The sequence below is a fragment of the Crocodylus siamensis genome, chromosome 4 (assembly GCF_052110815.1).
Source record: "Crocodylus siamensis isolate JL-2025a chromosome 4, ASM5211081v1, whole genome shotgun sequence".
Classification (NCBI taxonomy): Eukaryota; Metazoa; Chordata; order Crocodylia; family Crocodylidae; genus Crocodylus; species Crocodylus siamensis.
Window position 1 is genome coordinate 237,087,478 of NC_143398.1, and position 24,261 is coordinate 237,111,738.

The 24,261-nt window shown below is 46.1% G+C and overlaps 1 protein-coding gene across 2 annotated transcripts in view; it reads left to right on the forward strand.

Annotated features, from left to right (window-relative positions):
• ITGB5 (integrin subunit beta 5) overlaps window positions 1-24,261 on the forward strand; it is a 111,018-nt gene that overhangs the window by 13,232 nt on the left and 73,525 nt on the right. For both annotated transcript variants that reach the window (XM_090045973.1, XM_090045974.1), the window contains exons 3-5: window positions 6,493-6,697; window positions 14,234-14,483; window positions 20,523-20,691. In XM_090045973.1, coding sequence (XP_089902099.1) covers window positions 6,493-6,697; window positions 14,234-14,483; window positions 20,523-20,691 — 624 coding nt within the window. The remainder of the gene's footprint in view (window positions 1-6,492; window positions 6,698-14,233; window positions 14,484-20,522; window positions 20,692-24,261) is intronic.

A 24,261-nucleotide genomic window follows, 5' to 3' on the forward strand; every position in this document is an offset into this window, starting at 1 on the left:
CTCGGGAGCTATTGGGGACCACTCACAAGTCATGTTTGTCAGCGGAGGACTGGGTAGGCACCTTTTCCCAAGCACTAGGACACTGCTATTACCCTGGCAATGTGCATGTGGCCTGCAGGCTACATGTTGTGCGCCCATGCTGGAGGCTTCATGGTGTAATAAATAAATGAAACAGCTGCATGCCAGCTTGGGTTTTTAAGTCTCTGTCAAGCATCGGACTTCCCCATTTGTTGTGGTTTCTTTGGCGAAGGAGACATACCGAAAGGACAGGAAGGTGCGAGAAAAATACCATTCAGTGTTGTGCAGGGTCCAGAGACCAGAGTGCAGCAAACACCCTTGGGTGGGGATGCCAAAATCTGTTGATTTTTGTATTCCAGCTGCTAAGCAGCAGTCTGCTTCGTTGAACATGTCTACTAGTAATGTTGGGGCAGGGATCTTGGAGCCTCTGGATGCCTCCCTCAGTTATTCAGAGCCTGATCTTGGAGAACTAAAGCCCGTGCACACCTTTCCTTTCATCTGTGGCTCCTGCATGGTCCGGGGAACTCTCTGACAGGTTTAACTTGTGTCAGATGTGACTGTGAATGGATGTTTGCCGATGGTTACTCATTGCTGCTATAACATGAACTTGCATTGTGTCAACTGGGGTGTGTTTAGCAGACTTGTTTGATCTGCTGCTTTGGCTTTCCTGAGCCCTCCCACAATTCTGCACCCTGCTCTGCATCAGTGGGGGGCCAAATGCCAAAGTGGGGTGCAAATTCTGTATCAACAGCTGGCTCTAATTGGTGTAACTTATGACTCGAGGGGCCCGGAGATAGAGTATGAAAGTATAGAGGATTCCCTTAATAGCCATCTTCCGGCACCCTCCTTTGAGTTGTTTCTCTTTGCTACACTCCTCCAGTCCTGCAGTGTGTCAGTTATGTCATGTCACATACCACCTCTGCATTTCAGCTTCTGGGTGGTGTCTTCCTCTTCCACCCAATATCAGACCCTGAAGAGCTTGAGCTAGAGTTAGACCAGGATCTGGTCCAGTCAGGAAATTTGGATGGTCCTGTCTTAGGAAAAAATAAAACAATTAGATAATGCATATATTTAACAAAAGGGTGGATGAATGTCAATGAGCCACAGGTGGTAAATGAAGTGACAGCTCTTAATGCTAGGTGTGCATGTATGGGGGGTGGGGAGCATACAGGGACTAAGCTAAGTCTTGCCAGTTGATTTGGAAGTAGCCTGTTGCTTATGAAAGCTCACACATTTCTGGATGAGTAGCTCTATATAAGGTGTCACCAGCCCTGCTTTCTTCCTGACTTCAGACCAACTACCCCTCTCTAATAAGTAGCATTGCCTTTTGTGTTTGCAGGATTCATTATGGCCTGTCTTAATTTTAGGACTGTGCATGGGGATGCAGCAGCTCCTGGGAGAGTTCATTTCTCAGAATAAGGAAAGACAAACAGGCTTTCAGGGATGGCCTCTCTGTGGTCACTTCTAGGCAGAAGAGCATCAAGAAATGCATCCCAGTCGAAGCTGATGAATTGGCATTGCCTTGCTGTACTGCTTGCCCAGATCGGCCCACCTTTTGGTTTATGCTGGTCCCTATGCTTTTTCTCATTCAATCACATCAGGGGGTGGTCACTGTAGTGGCAACATTCAGGTCTCCCTGTTGGTGACCCTGTTCTTGGTCTCCATTCCTGGGCCCGTCGGGGTGCATGGCCTGTGCTGCTAGGAGAGGTGAAATCAGGCCATCCAAGCACACGATCAGTGAGTGGTCTTCCGCTGTTCACAAGTACAAATGCATTCACTCTTGTAACACTGCGTCTTCCTTCCTGTGTCCAGTGTCTCATTTAAATAATCCCTGGTGAGAAGTTCACCAGTAGGTTAAGCAATGTCATGTGTAGCAACATTTTTCACATTGTAACCGTATGCTGCCTATAAAAAGATTGTTTTCTCCTCTTCCCTGTACCTCCTGCCTGTGTAGGACTAAAGTTACTTCCCTTTTCCAAAATAATCAATTCTGAAACCAGCGCTCACTGCAGTTGATGGCAGCCTTTCTATTAACACCGGCAGGCTTTGGAGCCAGCCTGGACGTTCTTGGAGATGCTGGGTAGAAGTTCCAGTTTAGTGATTGACCCAAAGTATCTACCCAGTTTGGGGATTTTCTACAGAACATTTACTGAGTATTAGACCATGGCATATAAGGGTACACAAGCCCATGCAAGTGGCTGGGCTTGCAGGATTCACTATGGCCCTGTCTTAATCATAGGACTATGCGTGGGGATGCAGCAACTACTTCTTCATAGCTCTTGTGTGATTAGTTTAGTCTGCTGTTCTTGCTCTTTTCTAATGTGGTAGTATGCAACTAATGGAAGGAAAGCTACTGAGTTAATTCAGCTGAACCTGTGTGAGGACGTAAGAATGCTTTACCCTTCGGGAGTGCCTTCTTGTGAGGGGGTTTCAGATTATTGTTGTGGTAGGGCCTAGCAGTGCGACACACAGACCCCATTATGCTACATCTTGTATAAGCGCAGGACAGTAAGACCGTCCCTGTCTGAAAGAGCAAACAGGCCAACATGAATTTTTAACTTTATAGATTATGCTAGGGAGCCCTTATTCCCTCACATGAATTGGCCACCTCCATGGCCACCTCCACACAGCCCTGCTGGTTTCTATAAGGTTACTTACCTGGGTAAGAGATCTCCAGGCAGATTAAGGTCTGTGCTACATGACTGCTGATGTTGTAGGCTCTTAGAGGCAGGGCTTCTGCTACTCCGTGTTAGTGCAGTTCCTAATGCAGTGTGCCTCCAGTTTTGGTTAGTCTCGGCTCTGCTGTAATAAGAATATTTCCATTATTCCAGAAGGCACAGGGAGGTTGTGATCACAAACTGGCAAACCAGGGAGAGGAAAAGAGCACTTATACCTGGCTGATCTCTGCTCAGCAAGTGTACGACAGGAGCCGCACTACTGCAGCTCCTGGTGTTACACACTAGTGAAAAGCCAGTGTTAGTGGGGTCCAAAATTGGGCCCCTGGTCTCCTGACTTCCAGGTGGGGGCTCCAGTCGACAGAGCTTTTCTCTCTTTGCATGCCTACTGCCTTTCCTTGTGGGTTCTGTATGATATGTTTCTCGTCCTGTTTGGAGGGACGAGGTGCGCTCTAACTGCTACTGAAACCGGTGGGAATCTTTCCACTGACTTCTGTGGAGTCAGACCTGACCCTTACAACAAATAAACAGATCCCAGCTGAACTTTTTTGAAGCTGTTCCTTTACCCGCTGTTTGTAGGCAAACAGTATTTTTTTTTTTTTGTTTTACAGTAGAAGGAACTGACTTAGTTTTAGGCCTTCTGTTTGGATCTGTTTACTGATCCATTCCAGGAAGGCCATGGTCATTGGTGTGACACGCCATCTCTTGGCAAGACGTTGTTTTTGGGGTAGGGAATGTAAATGGAGCATTTTTCAAATAACATTAGCCCTGCATTAGGAAAGGAGAGTGGAGTGTCTCCGTGCGCATCTTGGGGGTCCAGTCTTGCCCTCATGTTTTACCAGGTTGTGAGTAGGTCCTGATTTCAGTACTAATGAAGAAGCAGTTTGGTGGCTGAGGGGAAGAGTTGGGTGTCAAGAGACTTTATGTTTGGCTTTGCCACTGCCATTATCATGGGCAAGCCCCTGACCCCTCTGTGCCTCTGGTTTTCTGTCCGTAAAACAGAGCGATGCCAGGCTATGGTGGGGATGACTTCCTTGTCAAATGGCTCGAGATCTGGTGAAAGATGCTGTGTAGAAAGAAGCTCATTGGCTTGACCTGGGTAATGGTTTCTCTCTTCCCACTCCCATCTGTTGAGTGAATGAGTGGAGGGTCAGCCTGGTTGTATATAGGGACAGTTTCTCTTTGTATTGTTGTGGGGTTGTTGCACGGGATTATCATTAGATGGGCATCTTTGTGCTATATGCTGAAGACGGAGGAATTAAATACATGAAAATTCAGTAAGATTTGGGTGACTTCAGATCCTTTGAAAATCCCACACTTTTCCCAGCTCTCTGGAAAAATGCTTTCCTTCTTTCTGTGGCTGGCTGGAACAAAGCCATTGCTTTCTACAGTGCTGTGTTGTGTATCTTGGATTAAGCTTATCTGGCATTGGGGGTGAGGGTTATCTCCATGCCGTAGAAAGGAGACTCCCTGTGGTTGTAGATCTTCCTCTGGCACAACACATGACAATCCTGAGCTGTAGCCAACACCCCTGAATGCATTCTCATACCTACAATGGGAAATGATATTAATCATTAGCCCGGCAGGAGGGTGTGATGAATATTGAATTGATTTATCTAGATTAACAACTGTATCTTCTTCATTCCCTTTTCTTTTAAAACATGCCATTCCCAGAACACATACATCTCCTTTCCGTCGTTCCCACGTATGCAAAACATGCATCCGCTTTCCATCGTTCCCTCTCCCTCCTAGCCCTAAGAACTTGAGAATTGCCATTAACTGGGTCAGACCATAGGTCCACCTTGCCCAGCATGCTGTAGTTTCACTGGGTAGTGTCCACTGCCTCCTTGAACTCGTTTGAGGGCTAGCGGGCACTGTCCGGTGTGCTCTGCTTGTCGCCCCCCTCGGTGCACCGGTTCTGAACCTTTGACCCGGTCCCCACAATTTCTGTCCCAGTTTTGTTATCATTTGTCTCCAGAAACCAGCTGCCGCTTTCCCAGGGGCCTCCCTTATTGAGGGAGGCTTTTATTTTTACTTGGTGGGTACTGGGCCACGATCCCTTGATGTGGCAAATAGGCCTTTATCACAGTGGCAGAGAGTGGATACTGGAAGGGAGAGTAAACTGGATATGACCAGGGCTGTTTTGTTCCCTTCTGACTATTCATGTTATACTTCATCCTTTGGTCCTTTTTTTTTTTTTTTTTTAAAACCTAATGACCCCTTTGTTTTCTTCTTTTACAAAATGTTATTGAATTGCCACCCTTGAAGCTTTCCATCCAGCCTTCCATGGTCAGCTGGTCTATACTGGGGGTGTCAAAGACATGGCCTGTAGGTAAGCCTGTGGGGCTTTGGGAGGGGCCAGGAATTCAGGAGTTGTTGGCAGTCCCTGGAAGTCGAGGATGACATCCATCGGGGTTGATGGGTACTCAGGTGACTGAGGAGTCCAATTCTGCATGCACACACTCTTTGGCAATGGGGGCATGTTGTTGTGCATGGGGTGGGATTCGCAGCCCCGGGTTGGTCTCCTTCTCCTTCCTCCGCCACCGCCGTTTCACCTCAGTAGCAAGTCATTGGGCCTCGCAGTGGTGCACGCCTTGGTGGACCAGATGGCACCACACCGAACGGTCAGCAGCTTGCTCCTCCCAGCCATTGGTATCGACACCTCTGTGCTTGAGGGTGACCTTGAGTGTGTCTTTGTACTGTTTCCTTTGGCCACTCTTTGAGCGTTGGCCAACGGAGAGTTGGGAAAGGAGAATATGGCAAGGGAGGTGGTTCTCGGACATCCGGACACAGTGGCCTGTCCATCGGAGTTGGTTTCTCAAGAGCAAGGCTTTGAGGCTGGTGGATGCAGCTTCATGGAGGACGCTTGCACTGATCTGGCAGCCCTCCCATTTGATCCCCAGGATTCAGCGCAAGCACCGCTGGTGAAAGCTCTCGAGGGTCTTAATGTGGTGTTGGTAGACAGTCCAGGTTTCACTGCAGTAGAGGAGGGTGTCAGCACGACAGCCTTGTAAAGCAGGCCCAGGTTTACCAGTAGGGGAAAAGGGGTTTGGACCCACCATCAAAATCCAGGGTATAGAGCCCTGCTGGGGACATGTTTCAGCTGCAGGGGGTGAGTCATGGCTGCATGAAACTCTTTGCCACTGCCACTTGCTCCACCACCAAAAGTGGGTCCATATTCAACCTCTGAGGAGCCATGTGGCCAAGATCCAGCCTGGGAGACCAGGTAGGAATGACACCCTTGATCTATGCTACATTTGTCTGTGCTATGATGTTGCACCTACGTGCATTGTATGATTGAGGGAGTTGGGAATGTTGTATTTGTTCTGGGACAGTCAGCTTTCTGTACGGACCTGTGGATGCTCGTTCTCTGAGCAGCCTTTCCTTTTCTGCTATTCTGTCTCATTCCTCTATTCACGTAAGGGTTGTTCTTTCCTCCCATCCTTCCCATCAGTGACTGTACCAGACTCGGTCTACAATCTATATCACTCTCTTCATTCCTCCAAACCCACATTTCATATAAGAAAGATCACACGTTCTCCAGGACTGTCTGGCCGTGGTCCTCCCCATGCCTTTCTGCCTTGGTGCATGCACCGTTACAATATTTTTGATATTGTCTTCTTCCATGATCTGAAAGGTTTGATCCAGCTCAGCCCTGGGCACCTTTGAGGTGAAGCTGTCCCCTTTCCCTGTCCACCTTCCTTTTTCCACTTACGTTGTGGACACCTGCATGTCAAAAAAATAGTTTGTGACACCAGTTCAAATATGTTGTGACACCTGTTCGTTCTCTAACTTCTAGGACTTTGGCAGCACAAAATCCATCACCTCAAGGTGCGACTACATAGAAAACCTGATTGCGAATGGCTGCGCGGGAGCGATTGAGAGTCCCCAGAGCAGTATTAACATAGTGAAGAACAATTCGCTCAGCAGTAAGGGCTCCAGTTTGACCCACTCGGACGTTACTCAGATGACGCCTCAGAAGGTCTCCTTGAACCTACGCCCTGGTGAGTGTAGCGACTTGGGCTTTTCTTCTGGCAACTTATGCGTGGGAAAAGCTGACAGAGTTGAGATATCTCATGATCCTGTTATTAAAGACGTGCAAGGCAGCTGCAGAGCCATACTGTACCCTACTGATTTCAGTCTGTCTGTGTTGTGAATCTCAGAATGGGAGCGTTAGTACTTCTTTTCATTTGAGAGGGTGCTGTAGTTACGTTCAACTTATCTCAGTCCTTTTATAATTTTGTAAATGCTAATCTTAGCCCTTTGTAAATATTGAAAGGGAGCCCCTCAGCTCTAAAAAAAATCAGTCATTTAACAAATGACTTTGGATTCTACACCAGGTTTGACAATAGTTTTATGAGGAGTTTAGATTATGCATTTGTATGTGGTTTGGATAGGGATAATCCTACCTCAGGCATGGGGTTGGACTATGTGACCTCTGAAGGTCCCTTTCAGCCCTACTTCTATGACCAACCTTCACAATTTTTGGTGGCATTATAATCACAATATCTTAAACCCAACTTAAACTACCCCCGCCAACACAACACATCTTATTCCTCTATTGCCAGGTAAATATTTAGAACAACGGATACTTCAGGACCAGACATCAAATACTGACATGGGGGAATGGGCTCTGTCACTTAGAGCCAGGAGCATGTTCATAACCCATTATCATTCCTCTAAGTCATCAATTCCTCTGAACTATCTAATTAAAAAGGGAGACTTTCATAAGTAAAGGAGACAGGATTGATCTATGGAAGCATGGTTGTTATAAAAAGCTTTCTGGAGAAGTGGGGCAAAAATAAGATTTAGTGTGGGTTCAGAATTCTTGCAAAAATATTTGGCAGGATTCTTGCAAAAATATTAAGAAGAAAAAGGCTCTTTATGGCAAAGAGAAGCAAAGAGAAAAGCCTGATTCATAGAAGGAAAGCGTGTGTGTGTGTGTCTGGGTTTTGTGTGTTTTCCCTTTTTTTCTTTTTTCACTACAGGTCTTGCATGCACACTGAATAATGAAAAATGTCCCTTTATATCCCTAACAGGGGGCAGGCTGTGCTGCTCTTGGTGGTGTGCTATACCGATGCTTATTGAAGGGGTCCATCAATTTTTGCAGAATGCAGTCCTTAATTTTATGAAGGAGAAGGTAGGGCAGCGTGGCACCTTTTATAGACCAGTCTGTAAATTGCCACACTTCTGCCTAACTTTAGATGAATATAGTGTACCCCTCTCTATTTACGAAATAGTTAGGAATCTAAATAACGTCTATGAAGCAGTATTTCCAAACTCAATATTGAAAATTGTGCATCAGACCTCAAAATATCATTAGTCTGGCTTCTAAATCATAAGCGTGCTGTGTGTGTGCGTTCTGTCTTTTGTTTTTCTTTAACTCCCCTTTCCTCTGTTCCTGCATATGTGTGTGCATGAAGCCGCAGCCTATAATACACATGCAGCATGCTCCTCCCTGGCTTTTCAGAGGAAGGCTGCCTTTGCCCTCCCCTTGTTGTATGTTGGATAGTTTTTCTTCAGCAAAAGAGCAGCTCTGATTTCGACATATGTCAGTGGTTCTCAACCAGGGTGTTGCAGGATTCTTTCAAGGGTGCCAGGGGTGCCACCCAATATTTGCACTGTTAGGTATGCAATCGTGATTTGCAAAATAATGCCCAGAGATTTTAAATAGTAATCCATGGTGTCCAAAGCAGTCTGGGTTTTTTGGTGGGGGGATGATTCTGAGTACTTTGCAAGAGAAGAAATGCTCTATTTCTTTTCTAAGGTAAAAGAATGAGTGAAAGCTAAGAGCTGGCATTTTCTAAGAGGTGCCTTGAGTCTAAAAAGGTTGAGAGCCACTAAGAAGTTTGTTAAAGCAGTTCAGAAAATACTGAATCAGCATGCTGAGTGTTGTTCTTAAACCCTGACTCCTTAGGACTCTCCCTATCATGAAACTTGTAACCAGCAAATTCCATAGCTGCTTTGTAAATCAGTTTTACATGGATTGAAACATATTCAAGTTTAACTATTTTATCTCTTCAAGGTAAAGAGATGTTAGAGGATTCCCACAGGAAGACCTGTTTTAAGCTGCTGGCCAGTCACCTTTGTGGGGAAAAAAGAACAGCTCTCTGGCTTACCAGATGTTTTCTATACTCACAATGGAGGACAATCGTCAGCAACTAAACGGCAGCACTGCGATAAACCCTGGCTATGTTCAGGTCAAAATGCAAGATCCACAGTCTAGAGAGGACATTTGATTCTGGGAGAGAGGAGAAGAGGGAAACTGGGTTGGGTTGTGGGGAAATGAGCAGTTAAAAACACACCCCTTGGAAAGAAGAGGCAGTGGCAATGCTATTGCCCTTTAGAGCAGGGGTGGGCAAAATGCAGCCTGCGGGCCAGATGTGGCCCTCCAGGCCATTCTATCTGGCTCGTGGGGCCCCTAAGAAATTTAGAAAATTAATATTTATCTGCCCCCGGCTGCCTGTCATACGGCCCTTGATGGCTTGCCAAAACTCAGTAAGTGGCCCTCTGCCTGAAATAATTGCCCACCCCTGCTTTAGAATCTGGTCAGTACTTCCTTGAAATGACTTGGCTCTTAAGGGTAGCAGGTAGATGTGCTACACACATAGTGCACTGTGCTTTGCTTTGTCCAGGTTGTTTGGGCTTGTGATTTACTCATGAGAACAATAGAAACCACTCTTCTAGGTAGAGAGTAAGAGTGAGATTGTGTGCTTGGAGGCCAAGCGAGTGGGAGGGGTGACAACAAATTACTTTAAGCCACCTTTTGCACCTTTTCAGTTCTGTGTCGGTCAGCGCTGGGACAAGAGGTTACACTAGCTCTGCCTGGGCTGCTTGTGCCACCTCTGTAGTGCAGAACTGCTTAGATTCCCAGTATTTCTCAGCACTGCAGGAACCCCCTTCTGCCTGTGATCTACCTGCTATTTAGGCTGGCGTAGTGCTGTCTACACAGTGTCTGGGCCAGGAGAATTTTCCTCCATCCTGCCTGTACGCTGACCTACTGGTATTCTGAATCCATTGCTGGGAGGAAACCTGGCTATTTGTCCTGGGATCTTTCCATGTTGTTGTTTCTTACATGTTGGACAGGAGCTCACCACTGTATCTAGGTCTAACAATTTCCTAAATGCTTGGAAACACTCCCGTGCGCCCCCGCCCTCCGCCCATTTACATTGTGTGTTCATCCTTAAGCTCAGAATTGGCTTTGTGGAGGCTTTTGTTTTATGGTGGCACAATAAATATGGAACAGGTAGGAGACTGGGTTGTTTTTAATGGAATTTTGCACATAACCTCAATTTTTATATTCCATCAGGGAATATTACACAAGGGTTTCAATAGTTTGAAGATGGATCAGTATTTTGGCTGGTGATGCCTTTCCTGTATTTCAGACCAGCAACTTGGAGTGGAACAATCATTATCCATTGGCCTTGCCCAACACTGTTTCACCTAGATCTTTCTGATTGTCTAGCTATAATGGTCTAGTTTCTAATGGTCTAGCTATAACCCAGACCTTCAAACCTCTATACTTAAAGGTAGGCTTCTGTGTCCTTAGAAAGATTCCTAACTCACTTGGTATAGCTCCATTGACTTCAATGGAGAGACAGGATTTATGGCCCTGTAATAGATCAAAATCAGACCTGCTGTTTTAAATACACCATGGTTAAAATTGTCTCTACCTACAAAGAACCTTGGCTGGATAAGAGGAGTATAAGCTGTGGAGATGGAATTAATGACAAAAAAAATCATGTTATATTGGCCACTTAACCCTAAGCATCAAGAAAAAAAAGAAATAAGCACTTGTGTAGGAAGCCTGAAAGGCTCCTCTCCCAAAAAAGTCACCTTGTGCTAAGCAAGCACGGCACATACTGATTGCCTTCTCCAGCTTCATGTGTAAATCTTTCTTCCCACTCTTACAGCCGTGACTCAGAATTAATTCCTGAGTTTGCATCATAATATCGGGTAACAGGTTCTCTGCACTGTGGCCCACCCCTACCCCACCCCGGCTGCAGCGAAATGGAGCAGTGCGGGACACAGCCCTCCCTTCCGAGGCTCCTGGCGGAGGCCAGCGAACCAGATAGGATCAATTAGCAGGCCGGGTATGGCCCACAGGCCATATTTCACCCACTCCTGGGTTAGTCCCATCTAGGCAGATGAAATAAGTAGCATGTGTAGATGTTGCTGCAAAAAAAGAGGCTTTCTCAGCATTGCTGCAGTACACACGTTCTTACAACACAGATCCTGCAAACACTTGCGTACTAAATTTGCACCTTGTAGCTTGGTTTTGGTGAAACTGCTCACAGGGTGTGAATTTTAGGCACTTGTATAAGTTTGCAGGAGCCTGGCATTGGAAGGAGCCTTTTCCTTGTGCTAAAAACTTATAATGCTTTTTGGGTATAATTCTGACTTTACAGAAATCCCTGTTAAGAACAACCCTGATTTCAACAGAATGAACATTTCATCATTTAGCCAGAGTTCATTTGCTTTGCTAGGAAGAGAGAAGAGTTGTATGTGAGAACAGCTCTTTGTGCTCCTTTTAGTAACTTGAAAAAAGAAACCTGCTTGTTAGGAATTTGAAGGCAAGGTTGGGGGAGGGAGGGAGGATGAGTTGCATGCCACATCAATCGCATACACTGAGTGCATATTTAGTGCTGCAGGTGAAATTAGTACTCGGAAGAATCTCATGCGGTCTGGAGACCAATGAAAGGATTGTAGCTTAAAAACCCTCATTGGCGTTAGTGATTAAGCATCTGTTGCTCTCTAGGGAAGAGATGGGAGTCATTAGTGCTTTGAAAGATTTAACAGGCTTGGAACAATGCTGCGCTTCCTGTTTAATGTGCAGCAGCAGTGACAGATCTTATTATTATGAATGGCGATGTAAAATTTAAATGCAGCTAAATAAAATGCTTGTGCCTTCTCCATTTGAGAAGATAGGAGTCCCCTGGCGGCCGGTTGATGAGCTGTGGGGGGGAGGCAGCGAGCGGAGGGGTCCCCAGCAGCCGATTGGCGAGTGTGCTGGTGGCAGAAGTGCCGGTGGAGGAAATGGTGGCAGTGCCCACTGCCAAATACCCCCCAAGGCCTTCCCAAGTACCGCCAGGGGTACGCATACCCCCAGTGGAAAACCCCTGATTTAAGGCATCTGGTTGAAATACAATATATCAGTTGATGACATATTGCCCCTCATTTGCTTTCTATGCATGGGGTGTCTCTCTTCCTTGCAGAGGTTGGATGTGTCAGAACAGAGCAATAATCTGTGTTTTAAGTTTCCTTTAAAACTGTCTAGGTCCCAAACTTTTGTTTCTGAATAAAGTGCAGACTCTAATGGAAAATAGCAATTTGATTTACTTACTTGTCCCCCTCCCACTCCCCCCCCACCATGTACTATGCATTCCTGTAACACTAGATTCAACAGATTGCAATTAATCCGCCTGTTCTCCCACCCACTCAATCAATGTGAATAGATGTACATAATCATTTATGAACTTCCCAGATATGCCTCTTGGGCAACATGTTGTGATTGTCTGATAACTTTGTTCTCTTGTAGACCCTCTTTTAATTCATGTCCTGTTGCATAATGGCTTTCCTGGATTGCAGTGAGAAAGTGGGCAAGATAAGGAAGCTGGGAGAGGGCGGGGAGGGGTATTTATTACTCTGGCATGCTGCTTCTAAGATACTGGGTTTTAGAAGCCATTGTACGGTGACTGCCTGCCCATGGCGTGGCTGTTAATATAGAAACTGCCCCTCTTTGATAGCTTCATTTTTATCATCAATTTTACTGTGCAAGCCGTAGGGGAAACAATGAAATGTCATAAAAGGGGCCCTGGTTTGGAGACATCCCTTGATCTAAACCTGCAGGGAAGTTATTTTAAGTAGCTGTGTCTCCTGAACTAAGATACTATGTCTGCCTCTCTTCCTTGTACCCCTTTGTAACTCTGTCAAACCATATGGAGAGTGAAGATGTACGTTTGTGAGAGAGAAGAGAACTGGGGAAACTTATCTAGGACAAGGTTCTTTGGGTAAATGTGATATCTTTTATTAGACCAACAAAATAGTTGGAAAAACATGTTCTTTGCAAGCTTTGTTTCTTTGAAAGTTAGCAAAGAACAGTTTTTTTCAACTATTTATTTAGTTTAATAAAAGATACCACATTTTCCCAAAGGACCTTGTTTGCCTGTATCCTTAGACTAACATGGATGCAACCAACATCCCCAAGAAGTTACCTGGGGTATTGGATGGCAGGCAGATTATAATGTGCCATAAATCCAATGTCTATATTTAGTCCCTGATTTTTTTTATATCCAGTGGAGTTATGAAGTGAAGTTTGTAGGCTCTTCTGCGAAAGGTGTTTTGTAAATTCCCGTGCGGATTAGAACTGAGAGACTGGGGAGAGGGTGGTTGTCTTGTGAGAGATGTGCACCCGCAGGTAATTGGGCACTTTTGTCGTTAATACATTTTTTTTGGTGTGCGTTCGCTCTGGTACGCAGTTCTTGTTTGGTTTCTCCTATGTAGCTTCCATCAGGGCGTTCAGTGCACTGGATGAGATATAACATTTCTGGAGGTGCAGATGTAAGATCCAGGAATGGAGATGGGTTTCTTGTGGGGCATAGTTATTGTGGTGTTGGGTCGTTTCATTTTTGTTTAGAAGCTTTCCCTTTCTGCCTTCAGAATGAAGTTTAGCTCTGAATTACAAAAAACAGTTTTTGGGGAGTGGAGGGATGGGAGTTGTCCCCAAATCGGTGCCTAATTGAGGCTCAGGGTATGTCTAAGCCACTGGTTCTCAACATTTTTATACTCAAGGCACCCCTCGGAAAATGTCTGCCCTTAGTTTTTGCTTGGTTTTTTGACTTCAGAAAACTAACAGAGCAATTCTTCTGCTGCAAAGAGCTCAGAAAGACCACAGCAGACCAGAACACTTTAACACTATGGATTCCCATTTGAAATCTCTGGTGGTGTTTTAGGAATCAAGTATGTTTACCTAGCAGCGCTAATGTTGCATGGCACCCACAGCACTCTTGACAGGATCTCAAGACACCTGCTTGAGCTGGAGAAAGCTCCACACATGCCCAGACCAGGAAAATAGGCAGTGGAAAGAGCCTGGAAGCAACTCTAAGGTATTGCCCCTGCTAATTTGTGGGGCTGGGCATGTGTGGAGCGAGCCTGTTGGGCACCCGTCCCAGGCTCACAGAGGACCTATTTGGACCTTAGTCCAAGATGTCAAAAAACTTTTATCCCTCCTCCTCTTTCCCCTTCCTGCATGCTTGCAGCGCTGTTGTGTTGGATTTGGTGAAGGAATAGCATATGTGTATGTGCTACTGAAAGGAAGGCATGCTGGGTCTGGGTTTTGCATTGCAGCAGGAAACTGTTCTGCAGAACCATTCATACTTTCAACATGAATCCCTGTGCTTGCTGCTGGTAATGGTTAGACTGATTATATAAGAAACAGAAGGTACAAATGAAGCCAGTCAAGTGGGGGCTGGGGTGAAAGGGGGAAGTAGTTCTTAGGAAACACATTCTTGACATTGCCTCCAACTTTTCTGTTCCTGCAGGGGACCAGACCTCTTTCCGAGTGCAGGTTCGACAGGTGGAGGACTATCCTGTGGATTTATACTACCTGATGGATCTCTCCCTGTCCATGAAGGATGACTTGGATAATATTCGGAATCTGGGAACTAAGCTGGCGGAAGAGATGAGACAGCTCACCAGCAATTTCCGGCTGGGTTTTGGCTCTTTTGTGGACAAAAACATTTCTCCTTTCTCCTACACTGCTCCAAAATATCAAAACAATCCCTGCACTGGGTAAGTGGGGTATGCCCTCTGGGGCAGAGCACCAAATGGACCAAGGCTGATGCAGGGAGCAGTGACTTTGCAGAGGAGATGGTCTGGTAGATACACAACTGGACTGGTACTCACGAGATTGGGGATCCATTCTTGGCCTTGCCACTTTGGACCCCTATGCCTTATTTTTCCCCCCCATCTGTAAAATGGGGATAACAAAATGTACCTTCTTCATAAAAAGAGTGAGATCTATGGATAAGGGAAAAAACTAGGTGGGATTGGGATAGCATATGTTGGGAGATGCCAGCTGTTGTTAAATTGTCAGCATCGATGTTTCTAATAGTAACTGTGGCTGTATGCTACCAGTCATTCAATAGCACTCTGTTCAGTTGTGTGCATTGTGCTAATGGTTGAGTGTTACGCAGCCATGTGTGGTATGTCGCAGCATAGGTCATTGGAGGTAGCTGATCGGCCTGGCTGCATTCACACAGAGCTGACCCTAGGGGTGTGTAGGGGTCAGGGGGTGGCAAGCAGTTGGAGTGTGGAGCCGGCAGTGCGTGGCGGGGCCTGTATGGCACTGTCCCCAAAGCGCGGGGCCCGGGGCGGTTGACTTTCCTGGGCTTTGGTTTAAACCCTCAGTAGTTCCACAGAATCTATCCACATGGGTAGACAGACAGTGGTCTGGAGGCTCTGGTGCTTTTTGGATCAAACACATTACAGATTCCTATGCCTAGGCTTTCAGAGGCGCTGAATATCTGCAGCTATACTATTATACTCCAATACTGTTCGAAACAGGACTGAGTTCTGGAGTAGTCAAACTTCAAAGCCAACATCAAGATCTTCTAAACCACCAAAACAGGATCTAGGGATTTTTTGGTGATGGTAGGTGCAGTTTGATATGCTGATGAATGTGCAGACATAGGTGTGGTTAGTTCAAAGGACCCGGGACTCTAGAATCCTAGTCTGATTCATGCTGTGACCTTGGACACACAATTTAAGCTTTTTTCCTCCCTTTTCTTATCTGTAAATTGGAAAGGGTATTGTTGTCTGTCTTGCAGGGTAGTTAAAAGGATGAACTACCTGAAAGTTAGGATGATTAATGAAGGATTGTGAAGTGCTTTGATGGCATGTGCTAGAAAGTGTTGCAATTTTTTTGTTCTTTTAATGAGAGAATATACTGGGTGAAGAGATCTTGCACAGATTACAAAAGCTTCCCAGAAAGCACTGACATTTTTTGCTCTTTTAATGAGTGTGCTGGGTGGGGAGAGCTTACAAAAGCTATTGCTCATCTTTGCAACCCAGTTTGCTTTACAGTTCTAGAGTTTTCCTGGCTGTGGTTTATTTGCTTAGGCAGAACATTTTTGGGTAGTTGCTCTTGCCTGTACCAGTATAGATCCATTGAAATCAGTATTATACTAGACCACATGTGGCTTAAGTGGAGGAAATCAGGCCTGCTGGTGTCAGGTCTCCAAAGCTTCTGCTGGGGACATGTGGGGTGAGAGTTGGACTCGTGTTAAAGCTCAACGTTTTTCAGTGAGAAAAGGATTTAATGCTGAGCACGGGTGGAAAATCTTACTCATGGTAACATTTGACCTTCCCAGCGATAAACTGCCCAAGAAAGCTGTGTTCCACGAACTACAGCTGTCCGGGAAAACTCGTGGTTTAGCAGTATTTTTCATTAACAGGCATTTTTTCCATGTGTCACTTCCAAATAGAGCCTAGCAGCCTGTGGATGTTCTGTTCATGTCCAGACGATCTTGGTCCTTGTACTGAAAGCATGGGAACTAGTTTCATGAGGTTCTGGCATCTTGGGCCAAAGACTTGACTTGTCCTTTGAGGTTTCAGCAGCATCCTGCTCTTTACTGGAAAACAGACTTCTTCTGTTTTGGATATGACTTGGAACCAAGATTTTAAGGCTGGCTTTAGATCTGCGCTTTCAAACAGCATCCCTGAATTCAAAAGGGTTCAGACTAGGTGTTTGGTCTGGTCTCTAATATCTGGACTTGATTTCAGACTGCTTTTGGGAAACTTGACTAGACGTTCATTGACAACCAGCTGAATGGGCCTGATTCTTGTGCACCGTGTTAAATAACTCCACTGATTTCAGTGCCCTTGCACCCTGTTTTTAATGGCACAAGGGAGAGAAGGATTGGGCTCATTCTGCTGAGGTGGATTTAACTTCTGAGCATGCAAGTCAGAGCTTCATCATATGCAGAGTTTCTAGGAGAGGACCCAGCTGGCTGTGACCCACCAAGAAATACCTGAAACAGGCCCTTCCACCTGCTCTACTATCTCTCAAAACCAATACGACGTTACTTGGAGTTGTCTGTGTTACAACCACTGTGTTCCTAGCCCTGGGATAGTGCTGATGTGAAAAATCCAGCCTAGCTGAGCAAAGCTGGCAGGGAATGAAGAACTGGCTCTGAGGATAAATGTTTGCACCTCGAAGGCTGTCCTATGTCAGATCCCATTCTTTTGAACATTGGGCTCGCCTGGTACTGTTGACAAGGCACCATTATACATGGATGGCTATCTGCCATAGTAATACTGGATACCCAGCCCTTTATCCCCCCGCTATATGAACAGTGCCTCAAGTATCTACGCTCAGTCATCTTCACTGCTGGTGTCTTCCGATTTCAGGTGGGCTGGGGAAAGGCTTCCAATCAAGTTTGCAAAAATCTTTCAGAAATGTGGCTAAGATGATAATTAGCTTTGAATAACTGGGTTTGTAGCTTGTTAAACGGGAGTGAAGGAGGCTTTGTTGGGGGCGGTAGGAGGTGGAGGAAGGGACCACTTACACACTGTTTTAAGCAAGCCTGGATTTGGTGAGAAGTATTGCAAAAGCCCAGTGGTTTGGCTGGCACACCCCGTTTATTGATAAGGGGTTTTTTTTATTCTCTCTTACCCACTTATTATCTTCTGGATCCCCACTGTATTGTCATGGACGGGGGATTGTGTTGCTTTTGAAGACAGCAGATCTCTCATGTATTAGGCAGATTTTCCCCACCAAAATTTGCTTGTTTTAGGCCAGGGGTTCTTAACCTTTTTTGTGTCATGGACCCCTTTGGCAGTCTGGTGAAGCCTATGAACCCCTTCTCAGAATAATGAGCGTCTGTAGACAGGAAGACTGCGATCACATGCGATCTAGTGGCGGGTCTAATAACTACCGTAATTTCGTAGTAGTGATGAGCGTAAATGATACTTCGAGATATCTGCAACAACTGTAATGTGATATGAAAATATCTGTGATTTCTATTGGTGACAAAGTCACAGGTACTGCTAATACTACTGTGGTTTGTTGCCTACATTCATAATTAAAGGAAAAGCTAAATTTCAGTTAGAGGTTAATGAAAATAAAGATGTAATTTTTTTTCCCATCCAAGTTCACGGACCCGCTGAAATCTATCCATAGACCCCTTGGGGGTCCATAGACCCCAGGTTAAGAATCCGTGTTTTAGGCCAATATAAAAACATCTTGTTCAGCCTGCACCCAAAAAAGCCGCAGCCAGGGCCAAAACCACTCTCAGGAGCCTTTTGCTGAGCCCCAGATAAGTCAGGGATCACCAACTCAAGGAAAAGTTGAATCTTGGAGAATCTGACCCTTCTGCTTACAAGTGTCCCTTGGGGTTGCTCATGTCCTTTCTCTTTCCAGACTCCATCTCCTGTTTTTGGTCCAGTCCAGCTAGAACAGGGGTGGGCAAACTGCAGCCCACAGACTGGGTCTGGCCCCCCAAGGGTTTTTATCCCTCCTGTGGCAGGTCCCTTGGCCCCACCTGGCCCAGGCACAGGGGACAGCACAGGTCGTGGCGTGTGCAGCCAGTCCCACTGCCCTTGGGCATACAGCAGGGCTGGGGTGGCATGGTGGCTGGACTTGCTTCCTGGCAGTGCCAGTGGCAGTAGCTTCTTCCAGCTGCCACTGCCAGACCTGGCCCCGCTGCCTGGGGGTACCCTAGCCTGTCCACCCCCCACCCACTGCTGGGGGTGCCAGACTGGGTGGGAAAGGACTTCAGGGAGACTGGCTCAGGCCCCATACAGGCAGGGTGCACTCAGCCAGCTGGCTGGGATTGGACCATGGGTGGGCAGGGAGCGGCATCTGGGAGTGGGACAGATGGGCAGGGTTAGGGCTGAGGCTGGGATTGGGATATTGGGATCATCACGACAGGGTGGGGTTGAGGTCTGCAACAGAGCCACAATCTGCTGCCTGTACACCGCTGTGATGGGCACTGGTTCCATGGGCAAGGGCGTGTGGGGGGGCGGGTCATGGCTGTGCCTCTGTTCCCTGCCCTGCCCTGTCACCACCCCACGATCCTGGTCCCAGTGCCACCCGCTCTTCGCACTCCCAAACCGCTCTCCGCCTGCCAGCAGCCCCATTACGCTTGTCCAGCTGAGCACACCCTACCCGCATTGGTCCCAGACCTGTCTTCATGAAGACCCTAGGATTGCCAGGCAGTGACAGCATGAGGCCAGGCCCTGGGCCAGAGCTATATAGGGAGTTTCAGTGGGCTGTTGTGGGGCGGGGGAGTGGGAATGCTGACCTGGCCTGTGACTGCTCACCAAAACTCCCTAAGTGGCCTTCCAGCCCAAATAACTTAACCGCCCACCCCAAGCTAGAAGCTGGCTGACCTGCAGTGTACAGGTTGCTACTGTACCCGGTTACAAACACTGCTGTGTCCCATAATTAAATGCATGTACAGTAACGTAGAACAAATGCCCAGAGATTGGCCATTGTACAACATACACTGGCACCTGGGCACATGGCTGGAAATATTTTTGGCTTGTAAGGAATCTGAATTCTCAATGGCTGTATTAAACCAAATACTCCCTTGTTAAAAGCCTCTTACAAGCTATCGTGTTAGACCAAATAGTTCCCTGAGCATAAAACTGTCACTGGGGGCCTTTTAATTGTTCGCCATGTTTATCTTGCATGTTAAATGAATCAGTAAAAGTCTAATGCTCTGTTTTCAATTCCTTTTCCTCTACACTCCCCCCCCGCCCGCATATATACATGCTCTTACTGTGTTTCCACTGAATTAATTCAGCACTAAAGTAAGGCCTCTGGGTAGCTTCAATAGCAGAATGTCAGCAAATTGGGCTTGAAGTTCTTAGGCTGCAAACATGCTCCTGCTCCAGCAAAACACGCCTGGAAGCTGAAGCTGCCTTCATATGGGTAGTATGTTTGTAGGAAAAAGAAATGCTGACGTTTGTGCTCTCTCTACCGAGATCTTAGTGCAGGGTAGGCCGAAATGGGTACAGGGACGTGCTGACTTCGCCCCGGACTGACTGTCTAGGCTGAGACAAGTCACTTAGCTTTATGTCACTCAGTTTTGCTGGATTGAAAGCCGGAGATGTTTGTTCACTTCACTTGAGTACTGTGCAAATGCATGAGCCAATGTTTGTGTACAGTGTTTAGTGTGTAAAGTGGGTATAAGTGCTAAAGATGGTCAGTGATTGGGATGGTGATGGAGTGCCTCATCTGTAAAAGCGCTGGACACCAGATGGGAGTGCTTATCCAGGAGTCCACAGTGGTCTGGAGAAACCATGGTAGTTTGTGACACTGGGTGTATCCATCAGCCTAGGTCTTCTGGCTTATTGAGTTCAGAGATTTAGTTCAGTGCTCACAGTGCAGCCACTTAGGAAATAATTAAATTTTGAGATGACAAAGTTTTCTTTTATCTTTCTGGTCTGTAGACTCAAAGAGCAACTGCTAGCCCTATTTTGCAAGTGCCAAAGCTTAACTGAAGGTCTGCATTTTCCAAACAAGCCTTTTTTTTTTCCCTCCTTTCCGTCTTCTTTGTTTTCTGTGCACACTTTTTTTTTGGCATTGAGAAATTGTGAATCCTGCTGTAACTTTCTGGAAATCACAGGGGACCAGAATATCTGGGATATATTTCTAGTTTAAGCTTCTCACATTTTTGAGGCACCTAAAATGAGTAGCTGTATTGAACACTTTTGTGTTGAGCAGTTTGCCCGGAGGGACTGAGCTTGGTCAGACTGACACTTCTGTATTATGCAGGCAGTTAACCCAATTGTCTTCATCTTATTTCTCATTTCTTCTTCCAGCTACAAGATATTTCCAAACTGCGTCCCGTCCTTTGGCTTCCGCCATATCTTGTCTCTGACAGATAAAGTGGACAGTTTCAATGAAGAGGTTCAGAAACAGAAGGTTTCCCGAAACAGAGATGCTCCAGAAGGTGGTTTTGATGCAATCCTGCAGGCGATTGTGTGCAAGGTGAGTCACCTTGGCTTCATATACTTCCTGGATTTAAAGCAAAAAAACAAAAGAGCTTTCAACAAATGCCTTCTTGCAATGCCAAAGAGAGAGACATCCTGGTACGTGGAGCCATTAACTTTTGCAGGGGGCACATAAAAAAGGTAGTCCAATAAAAGATATCGCTCCCAACTCCCACTGGTTCTGGAAGTAGGAGGCTGTTTTGATGCACCTCTTTATGCCTAGAAGAGCCAGAGTAGTAGCTCACCTAGCTCAGAGGAAGAAAGAAGAGTCCTTTCAAATGTGAATTTAGGCCAAGAGACTGGTTTCCATTGGTAGATCCGTGGGTGCCCTTACTGAGTGCCTTGGCTACCATTTGCATGTGCTTGAGCAGAGAGGTGTAATATTTTTTTTTTAAAGTGCTCATGGTATCTACTTAACATGCTGAGTGTGATTTATTCTATTTTTTGTCAAGGCTGGCTCACATGGAGGGTAAAAGTCCTTAGCTAGTAGTACTAATTGGCATTCCCCTTTCAGCTCAGTTGGTAAAGCCCTGGACTCTTAGCACTGACAACTTCAATTCTGTCCCCTACCATTTGAGCTGTTCGAGTGAGTTACTACAGCATGGGTACAAATGTGGCATGGCAGCTGGAGTTAGAGTAGTCAGACTGCCAGGCCTCCTTGTCACTGCAGCATACGTACATTGTACAGCGGTATGCTGCAAGCAAAGGAATTGCCTTCTGGCTCTCTCTTCTGCCAAAGAAATCCTTGCCATCCTACTTATATATGATGGAAAAGCATCACAACCCCAGTCATATACTCCCTTGTGTGATTTCGCTGCATCCTTTGGGCTGGGCTGGAAAATTTCTCCAGGCAAGGAGCAGCTGAACTGGCTTTCTCTGTCTGCCAGCTCAAATGCTGCGGTGGAGGGGGAGAGGAAAGGCTGTGTATCTCTAACTATGAAACTGGGAGATCTTTAAAGGAAGCTGTCAGTGCTGTTGCTGTCTCTCTCAGCTGTTCGACCCCTGACATCTGGTTCAGCTAGTGACCATGTGTCTAGGGCTTGTCTTTTATCTCTGGCATGCAGTAAGGTTTTTGTTTGCTGCAGTCTGTTGCACGGTCCTGGCAGAGCGTTTTCTTCTGCGCCTGCACTGGCAAGTCAGGGATTGTACATGTCTGGAAACAGCCCTCATCTTTAGAAAGGGCCCTTCCGATAAGGGTTTAAAGCAGCTTGGCTTGATCCTGATGTACTCAGTGTATGGGTGGGAAAAACTCAGAGTTGCAGTTTCTAGCATCTGGTTCACTGTACAATTTAAACTCTTTTTATGATTAAATGTTCCCTTCTGGAATTTGAATAAACTGTGTTGCCTTTCCTTTGCCATCCTGGCACAAGTACTATTAATGGCAAGATTACAAACTGTTTTAGTATTAATCTAAGCAAAAAGTGTTTATAATTGAGGTATTTAAATTGCATCTAGCGCTTATTTTGTTAGACTTTCCTTTCTTCTTTTAAAGAAAAAAAAAAAGGACATAAGAAAGATTCCATTTAATTTCCAGGCTTCTGTTGGTTTGTAGGATTGAGTGAAGTTATAAAGTCTTCCTCTCTGCCAAAAGTTGCACCTTTTAAGCAGCTGTGACTCCAAGGTTCAATATTGAACATCCTACCAACATGTAACATGAATAAAATTTGCCACCAGCAATATGCATCTATACAAATCTTCTTGGAGTTTCTCACTGAATTGGTGGAGTTCAAAAGGTGGGGAGGAAGTATTTTGGCTGGGGGTTAGGTTGAGCTTTCCTGATATTGTGCTATCTTGCAGATATTTATAGTGCTGCCAACATGTTGTATAACTATAGTAGGAAACTTGGACTTAGCCTTTACAACCGTAGGTAGTTCAACTTCAGCCCAGAAGATCAGCCTCCTAATTCCTAGCAGCTGAACTAAAAGCTTTGTGACTAGCTCTCACCCCTAGGCAGAACAGTGCCCCCAAACTAGGTCTCACACTTGCGCATGAAGGGGTGAAGCATGGCTCGGTGGTACAGGTGACCCTGGTTCAGTCATCTGCCTGCCACTGGCGTCCTGGATGGCCTTGACCAAGTCACTTCATTTCCTGCAGGAACCATAGAAGAAGTATCATAGTATCATAGTACTTAGGGTCAGAAGGGACCTAAACAGATCGTGAGGTCTGACGCCGTGCCCTGGGCAGGAACGTGTGCCAGGATCATAACACCTCAGCCAAATATCTATCTAGCCTCCTCTTTAATCTCTCCTCTTGAAAGTTTGCAAGTTGTGGATTTGTCCAGGTTACTTGTAATCTGCAGTCCCTCAAGCACTATTGATACCAGCATTAGTTTGTATGAGGGACACAAAACGAATGAATTTGTGACTAGGACCAAAAAAGCAAGCGGGTTACAACACACGCTCCGTGCCCAGAGGCAGTTGGGAGGTAGAGGGCTTCGGGGGTGAGTACTCGCAAAATAATTGAGCTACTGTCCTGAATTTGCTTTTGTTTGAAGTGGCTGGGGCAGTACATTGGGCATTTGTGCACTTGCATGGCAGCACTGGGTGACCAGGAAGCTGTTTTCCTGTACTCCTGTATGTGCTTGACAGAAATGAACCCATTACAGATCTCTAGATGAACTCTAAGCAGCCTGTACTCCTCCTGACTGTTGTGTCTCTGTTTTACAGCCCCAAGTTGCATCCTGCCTGCATACTCCAGTCCTTCCAGTTTCCACTTGCTTCCATATGAATCCTGTATTCACATTACATAATTAAATGAATTCCTTGTTAACATGTCCAGGCGGCTGGGTGCTGTGTCTCAACAGTATTTTTAACACTGAGCGAAGGAGAAGGTGCCATCAGTGTCCCAAGGACCTTGCATGTCTTAGACAGCGCAGGCCATGGTCTTTGTTTCGGGCAACAAGTCTGAAACCCGGTGTTGACACAAGGCCATTTCCTCCAAGTGTTTTAATATTGCCACCACATTCCCCTCTTTAATCAGCACCTATGGGTGCCTGTACGCAAGTCCGTAGGCTGCTCCGATGCACTGTAATTGCAGTGCGTTGGAGCAGGCTCTATTAATCGAGTCTGCTGGGGCGTGGTCATTACTACACCATAACCAGCATCTGCCTTGTGTATCAGCATCCCCACGCTTCAAAATGATGGTGGGGGCACTTCTTCTAAAGCTCATTCGACAAGCTTTAGATCGGGGCAGGCAAAATGTGGCCCATGGGCTGAATGCGGCCTGCCAAGCCATTCTATCGCGGAGCCCCTAAAAAATTTAGAAAATTAATATTTAGCTGCCCCTGGCTGCCTGTTATGCGGCCCTTGATGGCTTGACAAAACTCAGTAAGCGACCCTCCACCCAAAATAATTGCCCACCCTGCTTTTCCCCCACTGCCACTTTGAAGCACGGGGATGCTAATACACAAGACGGTCCAGGTGTTTTAATTAGAGTAGCTTTTGGAGCCATTCTTATTAAAGTGCCTCCCCTCCCCCCACACACACCCCGACATGCTCCCGAAGCATGTGTAAAAATGCCTTGTGCAACAGCTCTGTGTGGTAGACTTCAAAGGCTTGGAAAAGCTTTT